Here is a 20388-nt window from a genome sequence, read left to right as displayed (position 1 = left end):
GCGCCCCCAGCTGCTGCATCCAGCCCAGTCGGCTGAGCTTGAACAGAACAGTCCCCACACCCTCCCAGACCAGCCCTGGGTCAGGGCAAGGCAGGCCAAGGCCTGCCAGCCCTGAGGGCTGCTCTAAAGCCCGCTGGGGGTAGGGATGGACCCTGAGCACATGTCTGCCCTGGCTCCCAGCACAGCCCACAGGGATCTGGGCAGCGACTGGGGCAGCAGACAGTAGGGGAGATGCCTGGAGCCGATTCTACAGAGGCCTCGGCAGATGCTGGGTGGCAGCGGGGGTGCTAGGTGAGCTCAGATCTTAATCCTCTCCTCGGGTCTCACAAACAGCTCTGCAGGAGGAAGCACGGGCCCCAAGGGGATGATATCCAAGGTCTTCACCCTCCCCTTGCCCCAAACCTGATGGCAAACTAAGGGGGACAACTGCCTTTCTTTAAAAATCTCTAAGGAAAGAGACCCTTAGTTGACTGTCTCTCTTTCCCTTTGCCTTATTCTGAAGGCGATTTGAGGCAGAAATGGGGTTTTGGTCAACCTGAGGAGTGGCAGATATAGATGAGCCTGGCTTCCTGCCCAGCGTGGCTTTTTAGTGGCCGCCTGATTTGGGGGAGTCCCCTGAGCTCAGAGCCTGACTTCCCACGAGCCCCCGCCTGCTGTGCTGTGGTGACAGCCAGAAGGGCTTTGGAAGGACAGGCCTGGGTTCAAATCCTGAGCCCACTGCTTCCCCTCTGGGAGGCCCAGTTTTCAAGGCTGACCAAAGGCTGCCTCAAGGGTTAATGAGATGGGCTGGCCTGGCCGTGGAAGCTGCTTCCCGGATGTCTGCTCCCTCCCTCCCTTCACAGCCCCAGGACAGCAGGGCACGGCCCAGCAGCAGCCTCACCTGGCAGCAGGAAGGTGGTCCTGGTGGCGATGTTGATCTCCTGCAGATGCTCCAGCGTCTCCGTGTGAAAGAGGCGGATGGAGGAGCTGGAGGAGAAGGCCATCCAGACGCCGCTTCCCGCCTTCACCATGTGTGTCACACTCGCGGCGGCGTCCTGGTGTGCCTCGAAGCTTTGCTGCGGCACAGAGGGAGGGCTGTCAGTGCTGGGCGGGGCCAGCCAGCCAAGCCTCTGGGAGCCAAGCTAACCTGGCCTCTGCCTGAACCCAAGTCAGAGGGAAGAAACCTCAGGAGCCCGGCAGTGCTGTGTCGGTAAACATTTTAACAACTGGCGGGGGGAATCCTGGTGTGTTGTGTCTGATTCCCGTGGTGTAAATACTTCTAACATGGCCCATCTCGAGCTACCCACGTGACAGCACCGAACGTGGAGCGAGGGAAGACAAGCACACACCAGGCTCTACCATGACGCCGATGCAAGGGAAAGACAGAGCTGCAAGCCTACGGAAGAGGAAGTGAGAGCTGACGTATATTATCTAAAGGTCTGAAGGCACCAACAGAACAGAACTATCGGGGAAGGCAGGTGGGTGGCGTGAGCCAAACCCTCGTCTTCACTGCAGGGAGGCGAGACATAATGTCCCAAAACTGATAAATCCAGAAACAGTGGAACAACTGAGTCACAAGAAAAGTGCCCAGTGGATTAAAAACAGAACAGGTGAAAGTATTTTCTTCCAGGAAGCAGGACTGGAGACGGGGAGTAGGAAGGGCCTTTCCAGGTAAACCATTACGTGCTACTTGACTTTTTTTACAGTTTTAAATAAAATTTTAATCTTTAATAAAAAAGGGCTTCCCTGGTGACACAGTGGTTAAGAATCCACCTGCCAATGCAGGGGACACGGGTTTGAGCCCTGGTCCTGGAAGATCCCACATGGCACGTAGCAACTAAGCCCATGCGCCACAACTACTGAGCCTGCGCTCTAGAGCCCATGAGCCACAACTACTAACGCCTGCGCACCTAGAGCCCGTGCTCCACAACAAGAGAAGCCACCACGATGAGAAGCCCGCACACAGCAACGAAGAGTGGCCCCCGCTCACCGCAACTAGAGAAAGCCCTTGTGCAGCAACAGAGACCCAACACAGCCAAAAATAAATAAATTAATTAATTTAAGAAAAAAAAAAAACTCTTACAAAGAGAGGAGATAAACATCAGGCTTCCCATCTACTGCAGGAGAAAGTCTAAGTTCCTTAGCTGGGCTTTCCAGGCCTCAGCTCTGCCCCAACTCCCACCTTTCCTGGCAGGCTCCCTATGCTCCAGGCCAACCGGAGCCCAGGCCTGAAGGATGCTCAGGATGCACTATGCAGCCACGCCTCTGTCCTCGAGATGGCCTGTCTGCAACGTGCACCACCCACTGCCCTCCTGGGAAAAGCTTTTCACCATCTTCAACCATGAAGCCCACTCCAGCCACCCCTGCACCGGCCACTTCCTCTGCCTGCCACATTCCAGCCTGACGACATCTATTCCACTCTGGCCCTGCTCGGCTGCCTCCCACACCGGTCCATGAACTCCAAGGACAGACACTGAGCCTCAGGCCCGTCAACACCCTCCCTGTTCAGCATACGGCCCAGCGCACAGTGAAATCTGGTCAAAGAGCGAATGGATGGATGCTTGAATTCCAGCCATGACATTGAGTTGTTACTTAAACATCGACCACCCCAGCGCACCAGGCTAGATAGAGGCCCAAGCACTAGAGACAGTCAGGTAACTCTGGTGCATCCACCCGGTGGACTGTCCTACATCTATTCAACGTCATGTTTACAGAGACTGTGTGATGAATGTAGAAGAATGTGAATGTTATAGCAGTAATTGCAAACAGGAACAAAAGCAAAAGGCCACATTCAACACTGGGGGAGGGGAAGGGGCAGGAGAGGTGAAACCTGCGCACTGAGGATTATTCCAGGGCCGTACCTGCTGATTTTCCTCCTTTCCAGTTGTCTGATTTTCCATTTTTTTTTTTCTATAAAGAGCAGATCTTGCGTGAAAGCCCAGGACAGCAGGAGGTGTTGGCCAGAACATCAGTGTGGAATCAGGCCTGCTGTTAAACCTCATTTTTCCTCAATAACTTCCCAGGTCTGGGCCTCAGTCTCCCCATTTGTAGGTGGAGGCTGTCATGAGAGTTATAGGGACTCCTGGGTGAGGGAGAGCTTAGCACAAATCCAGTTCCTAATACGGCCTCATCCATCCAACAGATGTTCTTGAGCCCCTATGATATTCCTGGCGTGGATCTAGGTGCTGGGAATATAGTGATGAACAAGATAAACAAGGGGCCCACACAGTTAAAACAAATAAAGATTACTCCCAATAGTAAAAATACTGGGTGCCATTAAGATTGGGTGACCAGAGAAAGTCTCTCTAGGAGGTAGTATTTGTCAGAGACAATAAAAATGTGAAGGAATCGGATCTGGGATGTGGGATGGGGGAGGGGAGAGCATGTCAGGCAAAGGGTACAGCAAATGCAAGAGCCCTGGGGCAGGAATGAACTGGCCGTGTTTGAGAGACAGAAAGGTGGTCAGTGTTGGGGAGCACGGTGGCAAGACAGAGGTGGGAGAGGCGGTCAGGGGCCAGATCACACCCGGCAGCCCTGAAGTCCACGGCGAAGAGTTTAGATTGTATTCAAGTGCGGGAGGGGGCTGAGCCTGGTAAGTGACAAGTTCAGGTTTACCTTTGAAAGAAGTTCAGTTCGAGGGCTGTGCGGCAGCGGGCTGGAATTCTGGGCCTCGCGTGGGCTTAGCCAGTGAGAAGTGGCAATAAGAGGACTCGGTTTCTTTTGCCACTGTCACACCAGCCCCGGCTCAGCCCCAACTCCATCCTGGTTCAAATCACTGGAGGTTTCCCACCGAGATAAAGAAGCTGGGGCAGGGGGGTCTCCATGGGGAGCCAAGGGGGAGCCAAGCCAATGAACTCAGTGCTCACTCCCGATCAGAACACGGGGCCCAGGCTTCCCTGGTGGCGCAGTGGTTAAGAACCCACCTGCCAATGCAGGGGACACGGGTTCGAGCCCTGGTCTGGGAAGATCCCACATGCCGCGGAGCCACTAAGCCCGTGCGCCACAACTACTGAGCCTGCGCTCTAGAGTCCACGCGCCACAACTACTGAGCCCACATGCTGCAACTACTGAAGCCCGTGCGCCTAGAGCCCCATGCTCTGCAACAAGAGAAGCCACCGCGTGAGAAGCCCGCACACCGCAAGGAAGAGTAGCCCCCGCCCGCCGCAACTGGAGAAAGCCCGCGCACAGCAACGAAGACCCAACGCAGCCAAAAACAAATAAATTAAAAAAAAAAAAAAAAAGAACACGGGGCCCCGTGGAGGGCAAGGCTGTGAGACGGCTGATGAAATGGCTTTTTCTGAGCCAGTCCCTGCAGGCTGAGCTCTGTGGCCCAGGTGGGGTGGCCTGACGGACGGGCTGGGGGGACAGGAAGGTGCAGGGTCCCAGAGGAAGGGCTCCGGCCTGCTCTTGGGAGGCAGGGTCCCAGCGCGCAGCTCACCCCTGATGGGGGGCCCCTCGAGCAGAAGCTGCAGCTCCCTCTGGGGCAGGAGTGCCTCATCTCCATCAAAGTGGGCGCTCCAGTGGGGAGGAGGGGGTCGCGTACCAGGCCGGGCACACTCAGAGGGCAGGGAGCGATTTCCTCCCTCAGACTGGGGGCTCAGACTAGGGCCTCCTGGGGGGCTGTCTCTGTTGCTCCTTCCTTGGCTCCCCTCCCGTGCCCCGGTGAAGGCCCAGGCACTGGAGGCTCAGCCAGGCGGCCCTGGGATGTGGGGAGAGGCCCAGCCCCCTCACAGCCTCCACAAAGCCGGGCTCAGTCCGTGCAGCGCAGGGCAAGCAGGGGAACGTCCAAGTCTCTGGCCTTTTGCTCCGCAGTCTACTGTCCCCTGCCCTGGCAGTGCTGGCCGGCAGCTCCTTTCTGGAGAGGAGCTCTCCTTCAAGGAAAGAAACCGCTGTCGGGGGTAAGGGGTGGTTATCTTCCTGCACCAGCCTGCATTCAGCTTTCTGAAAGGCTCAGACCCAGGCCGAGCCCATGGTTACAACAGGACACCTCCCCGAGGGGGCCCTTGCTGGGAGAGTCCAGCCGAGGAACCACCAACCCCCATCACAGATGAGACCCTGAGGCCGGATCCACAGTCCCGCAACGCCCGCCGTCGACGAGCAGATGGCTGAACGGATGGGGCAGCGGGATGGAAGGGGCACCCAACGTGCTTCGTCTGCAGACTTTTCCAAAAACCGGCACGCACGTACTTGCACATGAATGCACAAACACATAGATACCAACAGGAAGGTGTGTGCATGCTCACACCCGTGCAGCGAGACTCCTGCCCGGCTCCCAGAGGAAGGTCAGAAGCATTTCCTGCCTCAGAAAAAGCCAAACCGCGCTATAACCGAGAGACCTGGGCCCACGGAAAGCTGCAGCTGAGTCTCCAGCCAGTCAGCCCGGCGTGCTGCCGTCAGAATCTAATTAAAAGAGAAGTCAGGGCTTCCCTGGTGGCGCAGTGGTTGAGAGTCTGCCTGCCGATGCAGGGGACGCGGGTTCGTGCCCCGGTCCGGGAAGATCCCACATGCCGCGGAGCAGCTGGGCCCGTGAGCCATGGCCACTGAGCCTGCGCGTCCGGAGCCTGTGCTCCGCAACAGGAGAGGCCACAACAGTGAGAGGCCCACGTACAGCAAAAAAAATAAATAAATAAAAAAGAAGTCAGCAGTGGACATCCAGGCTCATTCCTCCAGAGGCATAACAAGTCTGTCTCCAGGCCCAAAGGGTTTTGCCCAAGGCCTGTGCAAAGCTGCCAAGTCCAATGGTAAGGCGAGTGGGGGTGAGGGCAGGGATAGGTGTGAACAGGGGCAGCTCCAGCCTCCGCCCCTCACTCCTCAGTTATTCCTGGGCTGCCAGGACCCCTCCCCCCGCACCGGGAGCCTACTGGAGGAAGCCGGGTCTAGGGCACTGGGGCTGGGCCTCTTGGGCATGCAGGGCAGGGGTAGGTGGCACCCTGGCATCGTGGGTCCCCCAGGAGGGTGGAGGGAGCTGAGCACAGCACCCCTGGGTGGGAGCAGGCGGCAGTGAGGCCCAGCCCTTTGCTGCCACTGGATTCGGAGCTGACAAGCATGCATCTCATTTTGTTTTCCAAACATGGGGTGTTTGCTTGCCCAGAGCCGGGGAGACTATCAGCTTATCAAGCTCTCCTCTCCTCCCAACCAGGACCAGGTGAAACACTGCCCACCTGGCACCCCAATTCCAGGCCATGGCTCCCCATTCTCACCTCTGGACACCTCCTCTAATCCCTGGCCAGCCTGGGGGGCCCAGGAGTGGGGGGACCACCTTACCATCTAAGAGGCCTCTACCCCCTGTTCCTGAAGAAGGCCCCCTGCCCCCCAGCACAACCAGCCCAGTCATGCCCCTCCTCTGGGCCCCAGAAGGCCTGATACTTCCTGCCCACTCGGCCCCTATGGTCCAGGCATGGCTATTTACTGGCTGCTTACCTTGCACCAGGAGCTGCTCTGTTAGGATGATATTCTGGACGAGAGGTGTTCACACAATGGCCCTCAGGCTACACCAGCCTGCCGCCTGTTTTGGTGAATCCAGTTTTATTGGAACATGGTCACACCCACATAGAAAAGAATCCATCCAAGTAGGCTGGGAACTCAGCACTCTGACTACACAACCTTGGTCCTTGTTTAAGGACAAAAAGATCCACAAAAAAATCCTGAACTGGGCTTCCCTGGTGGCGCAGTGGTTGAGAGTCCGCCTGCCGATGCAGGGGATACAGTTTCGTGCCCCGGTCCGGGAAGATCCCACATGCTGCAGAGTGGCTGGGCCCGTGAGCCATGGCCGTTGAGCCTGCGCGTCCGGAGCCTGTGCTCCGCAACAGGAGAGGTCACAGCGGTGAGAGGCCCGTGTACCGCAAAAAAAAAAAATCCTGAACTTTACTTAGTAAGCTTGGTGGTGGTGATGGAACAGGCACAGTGATTCTGAAACTACACAGTGTGACTGAAGTACACTGATGTTATTATTGGGAACCAGGGTAAACAGAAGAGTCAAGTGTAGAGTGAGAAGTTAGGGTAGAGCTCTATGACCTTGGACCTGAATTAGAGGTATCAGTATGAACTTGAGATTTTTCTCCTGGCTCTGTCCACTGAAAGGGTCTGGAAGCAATGACACCCCGGCAGCAGTGAGCACACCACTTCTTGGTTTCTAAACACCATTCCCCACGAAAGGGAACCCTGGAGAAATGGCTGATTAGGGCAGGGGAAGTACCAGATGAGCCTAGAGCTTCTCTAGAGGCAGACAAGCAAGCAAGTGCTCAAAGAATGTTGAGGAAGTGTCCACAGGACCCAGGACCCGGCACAAAGGGGCTCCTGGTGTGCAAATCTGAGACAATTTGAGCATCAAAAGTAATAACAATGGTCCTGGATGATAGCACACTGGATTTTAAAAATACTCTTTGAATTTGCAGTAGTAATAAAGGAGGAGGGTTAAGTGGGGGGAGGAAACTCCTCTTTAAATAAAGTTTGTAGTGAAAATTCACTGAGGAACAGGATAGTCTCCCATCTTCCAAGAATCCCCCACAGTAATTACAAAGGGAAACTGGTACCTTTATGATAGGGAGACCTGGCAGATCCCACCTTAACCAAGTGATGCAGGATGGGACCAGCCTGCATTTCCCGCCTCCCCAGGGATTCGATAGGAAGGCACGGCTTCCTACACCGAATCTGGCTAAATACTCCAATCTCATCAGGAGGAAACAATGGGGCAATTCCAGCTGGTGGGACCTATGAGAAGACACTGGCTTGGATCCCTCAAAAAAGTCACTATCATGGAGGCCAAAAAAAAAAAAAAAAAAAAGGAGAGGAATTATTCTAGATTAAAAGGAGACAAAAGAAACATGACAACCAAATGCAACATGTGTTCCCAGCTGGATGCCGGAGGTGGTGATGGGGAGTAGCTATATTTTGAAGACAACTGGGAAAACGGGCCTATGGTCGGTAGATTGATGGGCACGATACTGCTACTGAGGTTATATAAGGGAGCCCAGCTGAAGTATTTATGTATGAAGGGCAATGATGTCTGCAACTAGCTTTTAAGTGAGTTAGCCCCAAAAGGTGTGTGTGTATATGTATATAATAGGGGAAGAAAATTATGGTAAAATGTTAACAGTTGGTTTACTAGGTGAAGACAATTTGTGCATTCATTGTACTATTCTTTCAACCTCCTTTTAAATTAAAAAGTTGGGAGTCAGGGGAGTAAAGTTATCTTTCAAAAAAAAAAACGGTTGGTCGCTGGAGGGGAGGGCCCGGGCCTGACTCCCGGCTCCCAGCTCATCTCTGGCAGGGTCACTCGGTCTCCCCTCTCATCTGCCAACGGAGATACAAGGAGAACCTGCCTTACGGGGTGCTGGGCGGTTCATGGGACGGGGCCAGCACACCGTGAGCGCCCCACGCATGCGGCTGTGGGCAGGAGCGGGTCAGGGGAGCAGGGACAAGCCAGCGTCCTGCAGCCGCCCCGGAGCCCCGTCCCCTTCGCCCTCTCCCAGCAGCCTCACGGCAGCCCTGCGGCAGACATCTGCTCAGAGGGTCTCAGGTGAGTAATCCCATCCCAAGTAGTGCTGACACAGCCCAGCCTCAGTCTTACAATATTTATGTGCCTCCAGGTGATGCTTCTGGGCCTGGTTTCCATAAATTCCTGGCGTGAGCAGCTCAGCACTCAAAGTCATTAGAGCTGCGATATCGCCAGGAGCCGGGAAGGGATGCTGGGGCCTTCGGGGGCCAGGGGCTGCCAAGGAAATGGCAGAAGGCTACTGCTCTCTGGGCACCTACTGTGTGCCAGGCCATGCCATGTCTGGTATTTCATCTTCCCAGAGGCCTTCACGAAAGAAGAGGGAAAGAGCCCAGAACGGGACACGATGAGCCCAGGTGACCCGCCAGACAGGGGCGGAGTTGGGGTGTGGGCCTGACCTGTGGACTCCAAGCTCCACGCTAGCCCCCGACACCTTCCTGCCAAGCTCCCCAGCAGGGTGTGGGCGTGAAGGGGCTCTTGCCTCCTACTCGCTGCTCGGTCACCACAACCAGCTGGCCTGGGAGGCCCGGTCATGGCCCCAGAGACCATCCACGGAGCACTCACCAGCACCTTGCCAGCTCTGGCTCTGCTTAGTACCCCTGCAACCTGGGATGAGGACACCACCCTTCCATCCTCACCTAACAGGCAGGATGCTGAAGCTTCGAGAAAGCGGTGTGGGGTCACTCCGCCAGCCAGGGGACAGGCTGAGGATTGAGACCCAGAGGTCATGCTCCAAGCCGCTGCACTGGGCAGGCAGAGGCAGTCTTTTAAAGACAATTAGGACACAACTCCCTTCCCTTATCTATCTTATTCTTACCAACATTTTACAGCTGAGAAAACAAATTGAGAGGCTGAGTGCCGTTCACAAAGTCACTGTGCTTGGAAAATGGGGGGAAAGCCAGAATTCCAGCTTAGAGTGACCCACTCGTCCCAGTTTGCCCAGAGAGACCCCAGTTGTAGCACTGGAAGTCCAACTCCTTGCCTGGGCTAAACGGGACAGTCGGTCACCCTAATGGGACTCCAAAGCCTACATCTGACCTCTCAGCCATGGACAGACACCTTTGTGGGGCTCCGTCCAAATCTTAACACTCTGCCTTCAGAATCGGACCTGGTCAAGGCCAGGGGATGGTGTGCCAGTGGGGAGGCTTAAGATGTGGCATCCACCTCTACCTCTTATCAGCAAGTCAGTTAACACCTCTGGGTCTCAGTTTACTCATCTGTAAAGTGGGGGCGAGGCCCTTCTTGTCTAGCAAGAGACTTCATTGGGTGCTGGGCTCTCCTAGCTCAGGGCCACCCCGGGAACCTAGAAGGGACAAAGGGAAGGACGACGTCTCTGCCCTAAGAGTGATAGCCGGTCCCAAACCTGTCGTCAACAACCCATTTTGGAATTGATTGTGCAAAATTTGCTGTGTTTGGTGCATTTTTCTAGAAAGATGATCAATAGTTTTTGCCAACATCTCAAAAGAGTCTGTAAACCACTCTTGCCCCCCGCCGCCAAGTTAAAAATTCCTGCATTGAAGCTTCTTTATCACTAGGCACATAAGGAGGTGGGCACAGACCCTCCTTACCACCCACCACACCCAGAGCAAGGCCCACAGAAAGCGCCACTGCAGGGATGGTTGTCCTGCTGTGGCCACACCAACGTTTTGTCCTTAAAAACAAAACTTCAATATCCCGTAATAAACTACAGTGGAAAAGAAAACCAACCAACCAACCAAAAAAAACTAAACCAAGTTGACATCCACCTGTGTATCTGGCTAAAAAACATCTCAAAGTGTGGGCTATGGATAGTCTCCTCATTAGTCCTATTTAATTTCCTTTTGTTTTCTTCAATTATACAAGCCAGCAGATGCAGTGCAGACACCTGAGAGGGAGCCGGACTGCAGGCCACCTGGGGCCACCGAGCACCCTGGCTGTGGGTCTGCTCCAGCCTTGCTCTGGACTAGCAGGTGCCGGGCTGCACCGGGGTCTGCCTGGTGCCTGTCCCTTTCCAGCACCACAGGGACCCCAGTGAAGACCAAGCAGGAGAGCTGGGGACGTGTAGCTCGGCACCTGTGTGTATCTGGGCTGCGCTCACCGCAGCTTAGCTCAACTCTGGGAGCCCCCGCCAGCCCCGAGATTTGGTGGGACTGCGGAGCCTCTGGTCAGATGAGGAAATTGAGACTCAGAAGGGGGGTGGCCTGTCCTGGAAGTAGTGGGGCTGAGCTCGGCTGCCTGGCTCACCTTCGGTGGGACATCGCTGTGGCCTGAGGTCATCTTGTCACCTGCCTCCTGCTTCCAAGAGGTATTGAGGCCATGGGCTCAGGACCAGACCATCAGGGTCTGGGTCCCAGTTCCACCACTTCCTGCCTCGGTTTCCTCAACTTTCACAGGGTGGGTAATGAGGTGACCACCGGCATTAAACTGTTGTGAAGGTTATACAGGTCGCTACTCTCAAAGAGCTTGGACCAGCCTCTGGGTGAGTCTCGATAAGCATTAACTCATGAGTGGGGGTCTCTGTCAGCCCCGTGACCCCCTCACCACACCCACACCAGAGAGGCAGGTCCATGGGGGTGGGGGCCGCTGCTGGAGCCCAGGGCCCTGCACAGGGACTGGAACCCCAGCCAGTGCGACCCCCGAGCTGGGGACTGGAAGAGCCAGGGAAGAGGCAGCCTGGGTGGTCAGGCTGAAGCAGGGTCAGGTGTGAGGGAGCTTTGTTCTGGAAAGAACTCCCGTGGTGGCTCAGCATTGCTTTCCAGCTCCAAGGGGCAGATGGCATTACACCTGCCGGCCCTGCTCGAGCGAGCCTGCGTGGTGCAATTCCAGGCACCCACCCAGCCCTCCATGGCCCCCACCCCTTCACACGGCATCTGCTCAGCACCTGTGGCCCCTGCTTAACCAGAGGGGGGCCTCCTGCCTCGTGACGGCCTGGACTCCAGATTCCCCTTGGGCTCAGCAGCAGAGGTGAGCAGGCTCGGCCAAGGCGTCTTCTCTGCCGTCCCGCTCAGGGTACGAGTGAAAGGCTCTGCAGAGGGCCGCCTCTCGGACCAGGCGCAGATCCACACCCAAGGCGCTGGGGAGCTGTGGCAGCCATGTGAGAGATCAGGGGGACTGTCCAGAGGGGGTGGGAGCTGGGGATGCGGCCAGGGGATAACGGAGAGGGGGGATTGGTTCCAGGCTTGACCCAGGCCCTCAGGTCCCAACAGGGTGCCGTCAGCACTCTCAGATCACAGACAAGGACCTATATGACATTAATATACTCAACCCATTTCCCTCTCTCTCATGTACATGCACCCATGTGCACTCACATGCACATGTGCTCGTGAGCACAGGCACTGGAGTCACAAGCATCCTGAGATCTGGGCTCCACCACCTCCTGGGGGGGGGGTGGTCCCTGTGATCCTGAGCAGGTCCTGTAGTCACCATAAAACAGTGGCTGACACCTGCCCGCCGTGCTGACTCCTCACCAGGCAGAGAGCCCTGGGAGTTTTACGTACATCACGCTGCTTAGTCCTGAGGTAGGTTCTGTAATGATCCCCATTTTATAGGTGGGGAAACTGAGGCAACAGGTGGTGGAGCTGGGGGTCGAAACCAACCAACCTGGCTCCTGAGTCCACACTGACCATCAGCCGAGTCTGCTCAGACCTCAGCAGGGGCAGCCGGCAATGTGTCTCGAGGTTCCCACCGGGCAGACCCTCCCCCAGCCCAGTGGCCAGGCTTCCAAAGGCCATGACATAACCACCACGTGCACCCTAAGCACGGGGCACTGGCCTAAACCTCTCCTGGTGTGACCCCTCCCGCCGGCGCTCCCAGCCTCCACTGTATTAAGGCCCAGCCCAAGGCCTGGCATTCCGTGGGTCCGTCCGTGGCTCTCTGTGTCTTTGCCAAACCCCAGGGGATTGGACAACTGCTCCTATGGTGTCCCCATCCCTAATCCTGCAGCAGGGCTCAGAGGGGAGAGTAACCATGGTGGAGGGCAGGACAGACTGACAGCCAGAGATGCTGGGGGACAGTGGCTCAGAAGACAGAGGACCGCCCACTCCCCACACCTCACCCCCAGCGCCATCGTCTGCCCCGCCCCATCTCCAGTCCCAGTCTGTTCTCTCTCCAACGTCCCCTCCCATCTGCCTTCCCTCTACCATCTCCCTTTTCTCCTCCATGGTTTCACAGAACCTGTTCCCTGAGCCAACGGCTTCAAACAATTTTTTCTTTAACTGTGAAATCCTTTCATCAACCCAAATCTTCCAGGACGGGGGGAAACCAAACGTCAGAGACAAGAAAGCCCTGAGCTCTTCTTGGTGAGAAGAGAGGAAGCCTGGAGCCCAGCCCCTTAGCCACCCAAGTCCCACAGGACGTCCTTTGAGATATGTCCCCACAACCCCCAGACCCCAGAGCAGAGGCGGCAACCATGGCCCTGGACCACTTCTGACCCATCGGTGCGCCCCCAGGAAGGGAGCCCCACGGGATCCCCAAATCCACCCCCCACATTCTATCCTTCATAAGCTTCCTGAAAGGAAGACTTTCTGAACATCTAACCTCATTTCTTCAGGCTACTAGAAAACACTTGCACTCCTCTGGAACTTGTTACTTTCCTCCTGGGAAGTCTCCACAACCTTTAGAAAATCGAGTTCTCGACTTTCACCTGCCAACATTTAATTCAAGAAAGAAAAACAGGATGACAACCATAACAATGACACACACACTGAAAAAAATTCAGAGAAAACTGCTGAACTGAGATGACCCCATGGAGTATCATGACTCCTGATCCACAAGCTTGGGTGACCTGAACACCAGGGCTCTGGGCCTTGGAGGCTCCCTGGACACCCGAGGACTTGGTGCATCTTTCCACGCTCACACCAATTTGCATACCATTACCCAAGAATCCCTGCGCCTGGATTTCGCTTTTGCAAATTCCCACCTGTTTCGTGTCATAAATAAGATAGGAGACAGAAAACTAATACAGCCCGGTGATGCATTATTCATGCCACATCACACTGTTATGATAGATTTACAACAGCTAATACATGCAAACTAAGTTTGGGCACTAAACGTGAAAATTAAGGCTGGGGAGGGCGGGTGTGCTTGGGACGGGCAGGGGGAAATCTGGGGTCTGATGGTGTCCAGGAAACCAGAGAAGTTTCTTCTCTGGCGTGCTTAATGACAAAAAGCATGAGTTCCAGGCTTCCCTGGTGGCGCAGTGGTTGAGAGTCCGCCTGCCAATGCAGGGAACGCGGGTTCGTGCCCCGGTCCGGGAGGAACCCACGTGCCACGGAGCGGCTGGGCCCATGAGCCGTGGCCACTGAGCCTGCGCGTCTGGAGCCTGTGCTTCACGACGGGAGAGGCCACAACAGTGAGAGGCCCGCGTACCGCAAAAAAAAACCCCAAAAACCATGAGTTCCGGTATCAGAAGCCAGCACCCAGGCGCCGGGGTGGGGGCAGGGGGCAGAGCAGTCGGGGCAGACGATGCTGGAACCCCTACAAGGCGGGACTATTGACAGCACGCACTTGGGGAAGCACCTTCCGTGCTCAGCACCGAGCTCTGGAGCTGGTCAGCTCTTCTGCCCACCCTGGCCACATGCTCCTTGCACACTTAGATCCACCACAGACGGAGCCCACTTCCCTGATGGAAACTGCTTCTCTCTCCACAACCTTTCACTGAGCACCCACTATACATCAGCCTGGTCTTGGCACCAGGAATGTGGCGGGAGCCCACCAGGCACGGTCCTGCCCTACAGGGCCTCGATCTGGCGAATCTGATCATCATGGCAAGTGCTGTGGAGGAGAAGGGCCCAGTGCCGGTGCTGTGACCCAGTGCACATGGATGAGGGGCCAGACAGGCTTCTCCAGGGTGGGGCGCCGGGGCCCAATGAGAAACAGCTGCCCCGATTAACCCTCACAACAGCCCTGTGGAGTGGGAGCCAGGCCCACGGCCCAAACCAGACGTATCTTGCCCTGTGTGCTGGCATTTTCCAGGCAGGGCTGGGGGAGCCTTGGCCCCAGGCCTGTACTTCTGCAATCACACCCAGGAGGTTCTGGGAAGAAAGGGGGCTGCCTTGGAAACGCCTCAAGGCTGGCGCAGGGGCAAGTCAGAGGTGGGACCTGGGCCCTTGTGTGACACAGCTGTCCTACCCGCATCTGTCCCACCTGCCGAGTCCCTCTGCCCAGCGGTGGTGGCTGCTATCGAGCAGGACCCACCCCTCCCAGCCTGAAGACCCTCTGACCAGCCCTTTCCCCAAATTCCTTCCCACCTCTTTTCTGGTGTAGCCTCCTGGCCTGCTTCCTCCAAGGCACTTCTCCATCTGGCACCAGAGCCCCAAACCTCCTCCCGCCCAGATTTTCAAACACGTAAGGCAGCAGCCAGCCCCACTCTCAACCCACCCAACAGAGGAGGGGGTCCCTGCACGCTCCCACCAGCACTGGCTGAGAAGCTGGTGCAGCGCCCGGCCCTCGGATGCGCCGGTGAACAAAACAGACCAGGCCCCGTTTTCATCTGTTTATGGCTGGGTGAGTGCAGAGGGACAACAGTCCTGGAGACAATTTCAGACAGTGACCAACACTCTGATGACAATAAAGCCACTGACGTGTCAAGACCCTGACTGGGGGTGGAGGTGACTATGATGGAGCCGCCAGGGCAGGCCCCACTGAGGACGTGGCAGCTGAGCTGAGACTGGGGGATGAGAAGCAGCCGCCCGAGGGACATGCTGTGGGCACAGTGGTCCTGCTCCAGGCAGGGGGACAGCAGAGGCAAAGGCCTAGTGGTGGGAAGAAGCCTGGCATGTTCAGAGGCCAATGGAGGGGCCAGCGTGGCTGGGGAGCAGAGGTCACAGAGCACAAGTCAAGGGCCTGCTTTCTAGTTGGCACCCCCATCTGCACAACGGGCCCAGCTGACCCCTGCAGCGACGCGAGGATCCAATCACGTAAAGCACACTCGCAGCCCAGCCCCTTCTCCAGCACCCCTCCCTCTCACTACTGCCCCCCTCCCCCAAGCCGGGGTGACGGAGATCCCAGTACACGCTGTGCTGGGGAGCAGCCTTGCCCCGGTGCCCTGACCAGGCCGACTCGGCAGAGTGCACCCCACAAGCCGAAGGCCTCCTGTCGGCCTGTCGCTAATTCATTTTTTTTTTAAATTAAGATGCAACAGTCATCCCACAGCCGACTTCCCCTCCAGCGATCAGTTAAAATGAACTCCAGACAACTGGATTAGACTTTGAAGGTGGCGATCCAGATAATGAACATGGAGGATGCGGTGATGACACAGGGCCTGGTGAGCTACATTATTATTTAACAGGCCCCGCTGCTGCCCCTGCTGGGATCAAGGAGCTGAATAAGCAGTTGGTGGGCAAGCATCGAGCCCAGAGACAGACTGCGGCCCCGGCTCCGCAGGACGGGCTCAGCAAGGTCAGGGGCTGCCGGCAGAGGCCAAGTGGGCCTGATGGAGACGGCAGCTCAGAGACTCCTCCCGGGGAGCCGCCCAACCCCATCCCACACGGCACGGGGCTGGCTCTGCTCGGGCCTGGCCCTCAGTGCTGTCTCTGCTCAGGGCATCCTCCCCGCCTCCTCTCCCCCTTCAGCATCACAGCTGACTCACCTGCCCCGCCCAGCTCAGGGATCCTGACCTCCGAAAACCTCCCCTGTCCTGTCCCTCCTCCCCGTGTCTAGAACCCCTCGCGCCTCCCCTGGGTTCCCACCAGGCCTGGGCCTGCCCCCACGCCGTGCCCCACAGCTTTCCTCCCGCTTGGCTGGCACTGACCGTCCTGGGTCTGCTCCTCATACTGGACTCCGAGCTCCTGAAGAGCTAAGAGCAGGTCTCACCTGTGCCCACCCCCCTCGACCCCCTGCACAAAAGGCCTGCAAATCAGGACACCACCTTCCATCTGTCCACCGCAACTATTTACTTAGAGTACCTGCTACGTGAGCGACGTGGGCCAGACGGACGTGGGGAAATGAACAGGGTGCAATCCTTGGCCCAGAAGATGTGTTGGTGGGAAAAGCAGGCACTTAAATAATAACACTGCCCAAGAGTTACACAGGACAGGACAGAAACTGCAGGGGGACAATGCAGCTCAAAGGAGACCGAGCCTCTGCCCACCCAGGCAGCCAACACAGGGGTTAAGATGCCTCGGTTCAGAACTCAGTCGGAGGCCTGAGTTCAGATCCCAACTCTGCCTCCTTCTGGCTGTGTGACTTTGGGCAAGTCACTTAACCTCTCTGGGACTCTTATTTCCTCATCTGTAAAGTGAAATAATAATAGTACCCATTTCACAGGGTGGTTTGAGGATTAAATGAGCTAATACATGTACAGCACTTAACCTCATGCCTGGTCCGCACTACACTCAATACATGTTGGTTATTATTACTTCCTGGGGGGTGGGAGAAGCAAGGGAAAGGACCTTAGAGTTGACACAATCCCTGGATGAACACTCAATGTCTGTACACTTGGGCCAGAGCCATGCGACCACACTTCAGCTGACAGGACACTCCTGGTCCCCTGGCATGGAGCCCTAGGCAGCTCTGAGGCGCTCCAGTCCCCACAGGGGTTCTCAGCCCTGGGGGAGAGTCTAGCATGTTGCTGCCACTAAGCAATGCCTCTCGTCTGAGCTGAGGCACGCTGCTGCTGCAGGACGTGTGCTGAGCCCTCGGCACCCCTTCAGGACCACAGCTGCCTGGACAGCAGCCCAGCCTACAGGCTGCTCCTCGGGTCGTCTGGCCACCAAGCCAAGCGTGGAGCTGCCGGCTGGGTCCGGCGATCATTTAGCAGCAGCCAGACAGAGCAGTTCCCAGAGCCCCGGCACAGAGCTGGGCAGGCTTCCTCTTTCCCGAGCAGCAGCGAAGCGAGGTTTTATTAAATATGCATGGCGATCGCCTCGTTACTGTGCAAAGGATTGTTTGTACTGAAGGCGAGCCGCTCACATCGCGCCACGCACAAACTTTTCAATTTCCCCGGCTGCGGACGGCGGCGGGGCGGGGGGTGGGGGGAGCGGCGGGCCTGGGCTCCCTCCCGCCCTTCTGCAGAGCCTCCTCCACCACCCCTTCCTCCATCCCGGCTGCCTCCACCCAGTGCCCTCCCGATGCCCTCCAGGTATGCAGAGCAGGGCAAAGGTCATATTGATCCCCTTCTTAAGGACAGCTGGTCCAGAACTAATCTTAAATCATCGCAGCCTCACGCTGGAGCCTCGTGGCCGATTGGCCCGAGGGTCGGTGGGCTGCTGCAGGGCCTGGGTGGGACTGCACGGCAGCTGGTGAGGGTCGAAATCGGGCGAGGGCCTGGCCTGGGCCCCATCCTTCCCTTCGCCCGTCTGTCTCAAGCTCCTAGGACAGCTGTCAGCAGAAGGAAGCCTTCCAGCAAGCGAAGCGAGGGGACAGCAGACCTGCAATGCGGACACACACCCCACACCCACCAACACCGCCGACTCTAAAGGAGGAGCTTGATTTTCCAAACAAACCACATACACAGCAATAAGGACTTAAGTTAGGCAAACAATTACCACAATAACCGATGCTCATCCAACACTTAGTATGTGCCAGGCACTGTGTGAAACAGCCCTTTATATAAAGCCTCCCATTGAGTCCTCTTGTAACTCTGCACAGTAATGCTGTCATCCCATTTTACAGATGAAGTGACTGAGGCCCAGGAAGGCCCAGGGCCTGGTCCAAGGGTGCACAGCCTGGCGGGGCAAGGATCTCCCCAATCTGAAGCAGGCTGCTGGCAAATCAGTAGTCGCCTCCAAGGGAGTGGGGTGCCCAGCAGACCCGAGGTGGGCATGGCCGGGACAGGGACAGGGCCTCTGTCTTTGATGATGCCTCCCAATTCCTCCCCCTCCCGAACGTTTCGTAGCCCTGGGAGGGGCTGCCTGGGGGCCCAGCTTTCACCAGCTCCTCAGGCCCTACTGCCCACACCGCCTGCCCCAACCAGCAGCCACTTTGCTCCCACGGGCCTGTGGTTTCAGGGTCCTACGGCCTCTGGATCCTTTCTTAGAAGATTATTCCTTGAAAACAACTCTTAGCTCACATCCTGTCTCCCACTTTCCTCGGCTGCCTTCTCCCTCTCCTGTCCCATTTCCCCTGCTGGCAGCATTGAGAATGTCTGCTGGCCAACAGGGAGCTCTGAAAGCCTGCTCCTTCCCGTCTCGTCCGCACTCCGCTTTTGGCTTCTTCATGTTTCTGGGCTCACTTTTCCCATATGGAGAACAGAGGGCAGGCTGTGTCTCCCCCATCAGACTAGAGGCCCCCAGGGCAGAGCTGTGTCTCCCCTATCAGACAGGAGGCCCCCCCAAGGGCAGGGCTGAATCTCCCCATCAGAATAGAGGTCCCCAAAAGTAGGGCTGAGTCTCTCCCATCAGACTGGAGGCCCCCCAAGGACAGGTTGGATCTCCCCAATCAGACTAGAGGTCCCCAAGGGCAGAGCTGTGTCTCCCCATCAGACTGGAGGCCCCTTAAGGGCAGGGTTGGGTCTCCCCCATCAGACTGGAGATGCCCAGGGACAGGGCTGGGTCTCCCCCATCAGACTGGAGGCCCTCCAAGGGCAGGGCTGGGCCCTCTTCCCTCTCACCGCTGCCCTAAGCTGGGCCCCAGTGCTCAGCTGCTGGCTGAGTCAGAGCCTGCGCAGGCTGCCAGCCGAGAAAGCTGGGAGGGCACTGGGCCTGGCGTGGTGACAGTGCAGGGATGCTTGGGCAGGGGCTGCAGGGGGGCCTCATCCTTTTTCCTGACAAATGTCTTGAGACCCAGGTCAGTTGGGGACCTCAAAAGCCCTGGGGAGCCAGTCCCCACTGCTCACCCTCCTCTCAGAAGGCCGAGAAGGTGACAGGCCCTTGAGGGAAGTGACAGGGCAGGGCCCGGGGCAGCAGGGAAGCCCCCAAATGAGAACCAGGGGCTAGGAAGGGAGTCTGTGGCCGCAGCTGCTCAGGGCTCCCCGCTCCTGCTCCAGCTCTGCCTGGGAGAAGAAAGAGGACCAAGAAATCCAGAAGCTGGAGTGGTGCAGGCAGCAGTGTCCTTCCTGCTGGCGCCTCCCCGGCCCCTCCCAGAGCCCACCCCCTCTGTCCAGGCCCAGCCCCGCCAGTGAGGTCAAAGGTCCTGGTCCTGTTCAAGCAGCCCCTCAAGGGTGGGTCACCTTTAGCCCCCAGCCCTCTTCTCCTCAAAGGTTGATTATAGTTCAAAACCCAAATCCTCTGATTCTGCCCACGGCGGCGCTGCCTCTCACCCCACCTCCCTTTCCAGCACCCAGAAGAGCCGCTAATCCAATATCTCCTGGCACTGGCACTAACCAAGCATTATCTCACTCAGCGGCGAAAGGACCGCAGGGAAAGGATGCTTGTTCCCCTTTTACAGGTGGGAAAACTTGTGTTCACAGACGGGGTCCCCCAAGGCCCCAGCAGGTGAGTGGGGGAACCGGAAGGCAGAGCCAGGCGTGCACAGCTCCGAACGCTGCACCTCATGCTTCAACAAAGATGGAAAAGTTAGCGCCGAGACCCTGAGGTTCAATCCCGGGTCTCAGAGCTCACCCACAGCTCCCTGGGCCTCAGTTTCTCCATCTGCCAAACCAGGACAGTGACATCCGGGACCCGGCCCCAGTCCCCTGGGATCTTACAGTCGCCTGGCTGTTGAGTAGCTGAGGTATGGCTATACGAGAGAGGATAGAGCAGGCGAGAGAAGACGGGGAGGCATGCGGGGGCCTGTGTGTTCTGACCCCAAGCCCACACCCACAGCTCCCCCCTGGGCCTGGTGGCCGCTCATTTCAAGCTGATAATCCAAACAAATCAAAGAACGGCAAACATCACCAAAATACCATTCAGGGAGCCACGCGGGGATGGGAAGAAGCCCCTGGACCAGGCTCTCATCCCAGGGCTGAGGATCCAGCAGTGCTTGTGACGGGACAAGGCAGGACCCAGCAGGCTCCACGTCCACACTGTTTAAAGAGCCCAGCGCCCAGGATGGCTGCG

The 20388-nt window shown here is 57.1% G+C and overlaps 1 protein-coding gene across 5 annotated transcripts in view; it reads right to left on the bottom strand.

Annotated features, from left to right (window-relative positions):
* The window catches only part of ARHGEF10L (Rho guanine nucleotide exchange factor 10 like), a 145576-nt gene that overhangs the window by 8763 nt on the left and 116425 nt on the right, over positions 1-20388 (bottom strand). For all 5 annotated transcript variants that reach the window (XM_082613283.1, XM_082613286.1, XM_082613284.1 and 2 more), the window contains one exon: positions 881-1055. In XM_082613283.1, the coding sequence (XP_082469409.1) occupies positions 881-1055 (175 nt within the window). The remainder of the gene's footprint in view (positions 1-880; positions 1056-20388) is intronic.

This window comes from Mesoplodon mirus (genome assembly GCF_964341445.2).
Source record: "Mesoplodon mirus genome assembly, chromosome: 3".
Taxonomy (NCBI): domain Eukaryota; kingdom Metazoa; phylum Chordata; class Mammalia; order Artiodactyla; family Ziphiidae; genus Mesoplodon; species Mesoplodon mirus.
The sequence above is the reverse complement of the archived record's forward strand: the minus strand, read 5'-3'. Positions and strand labels throughout refer to the sequence as shown.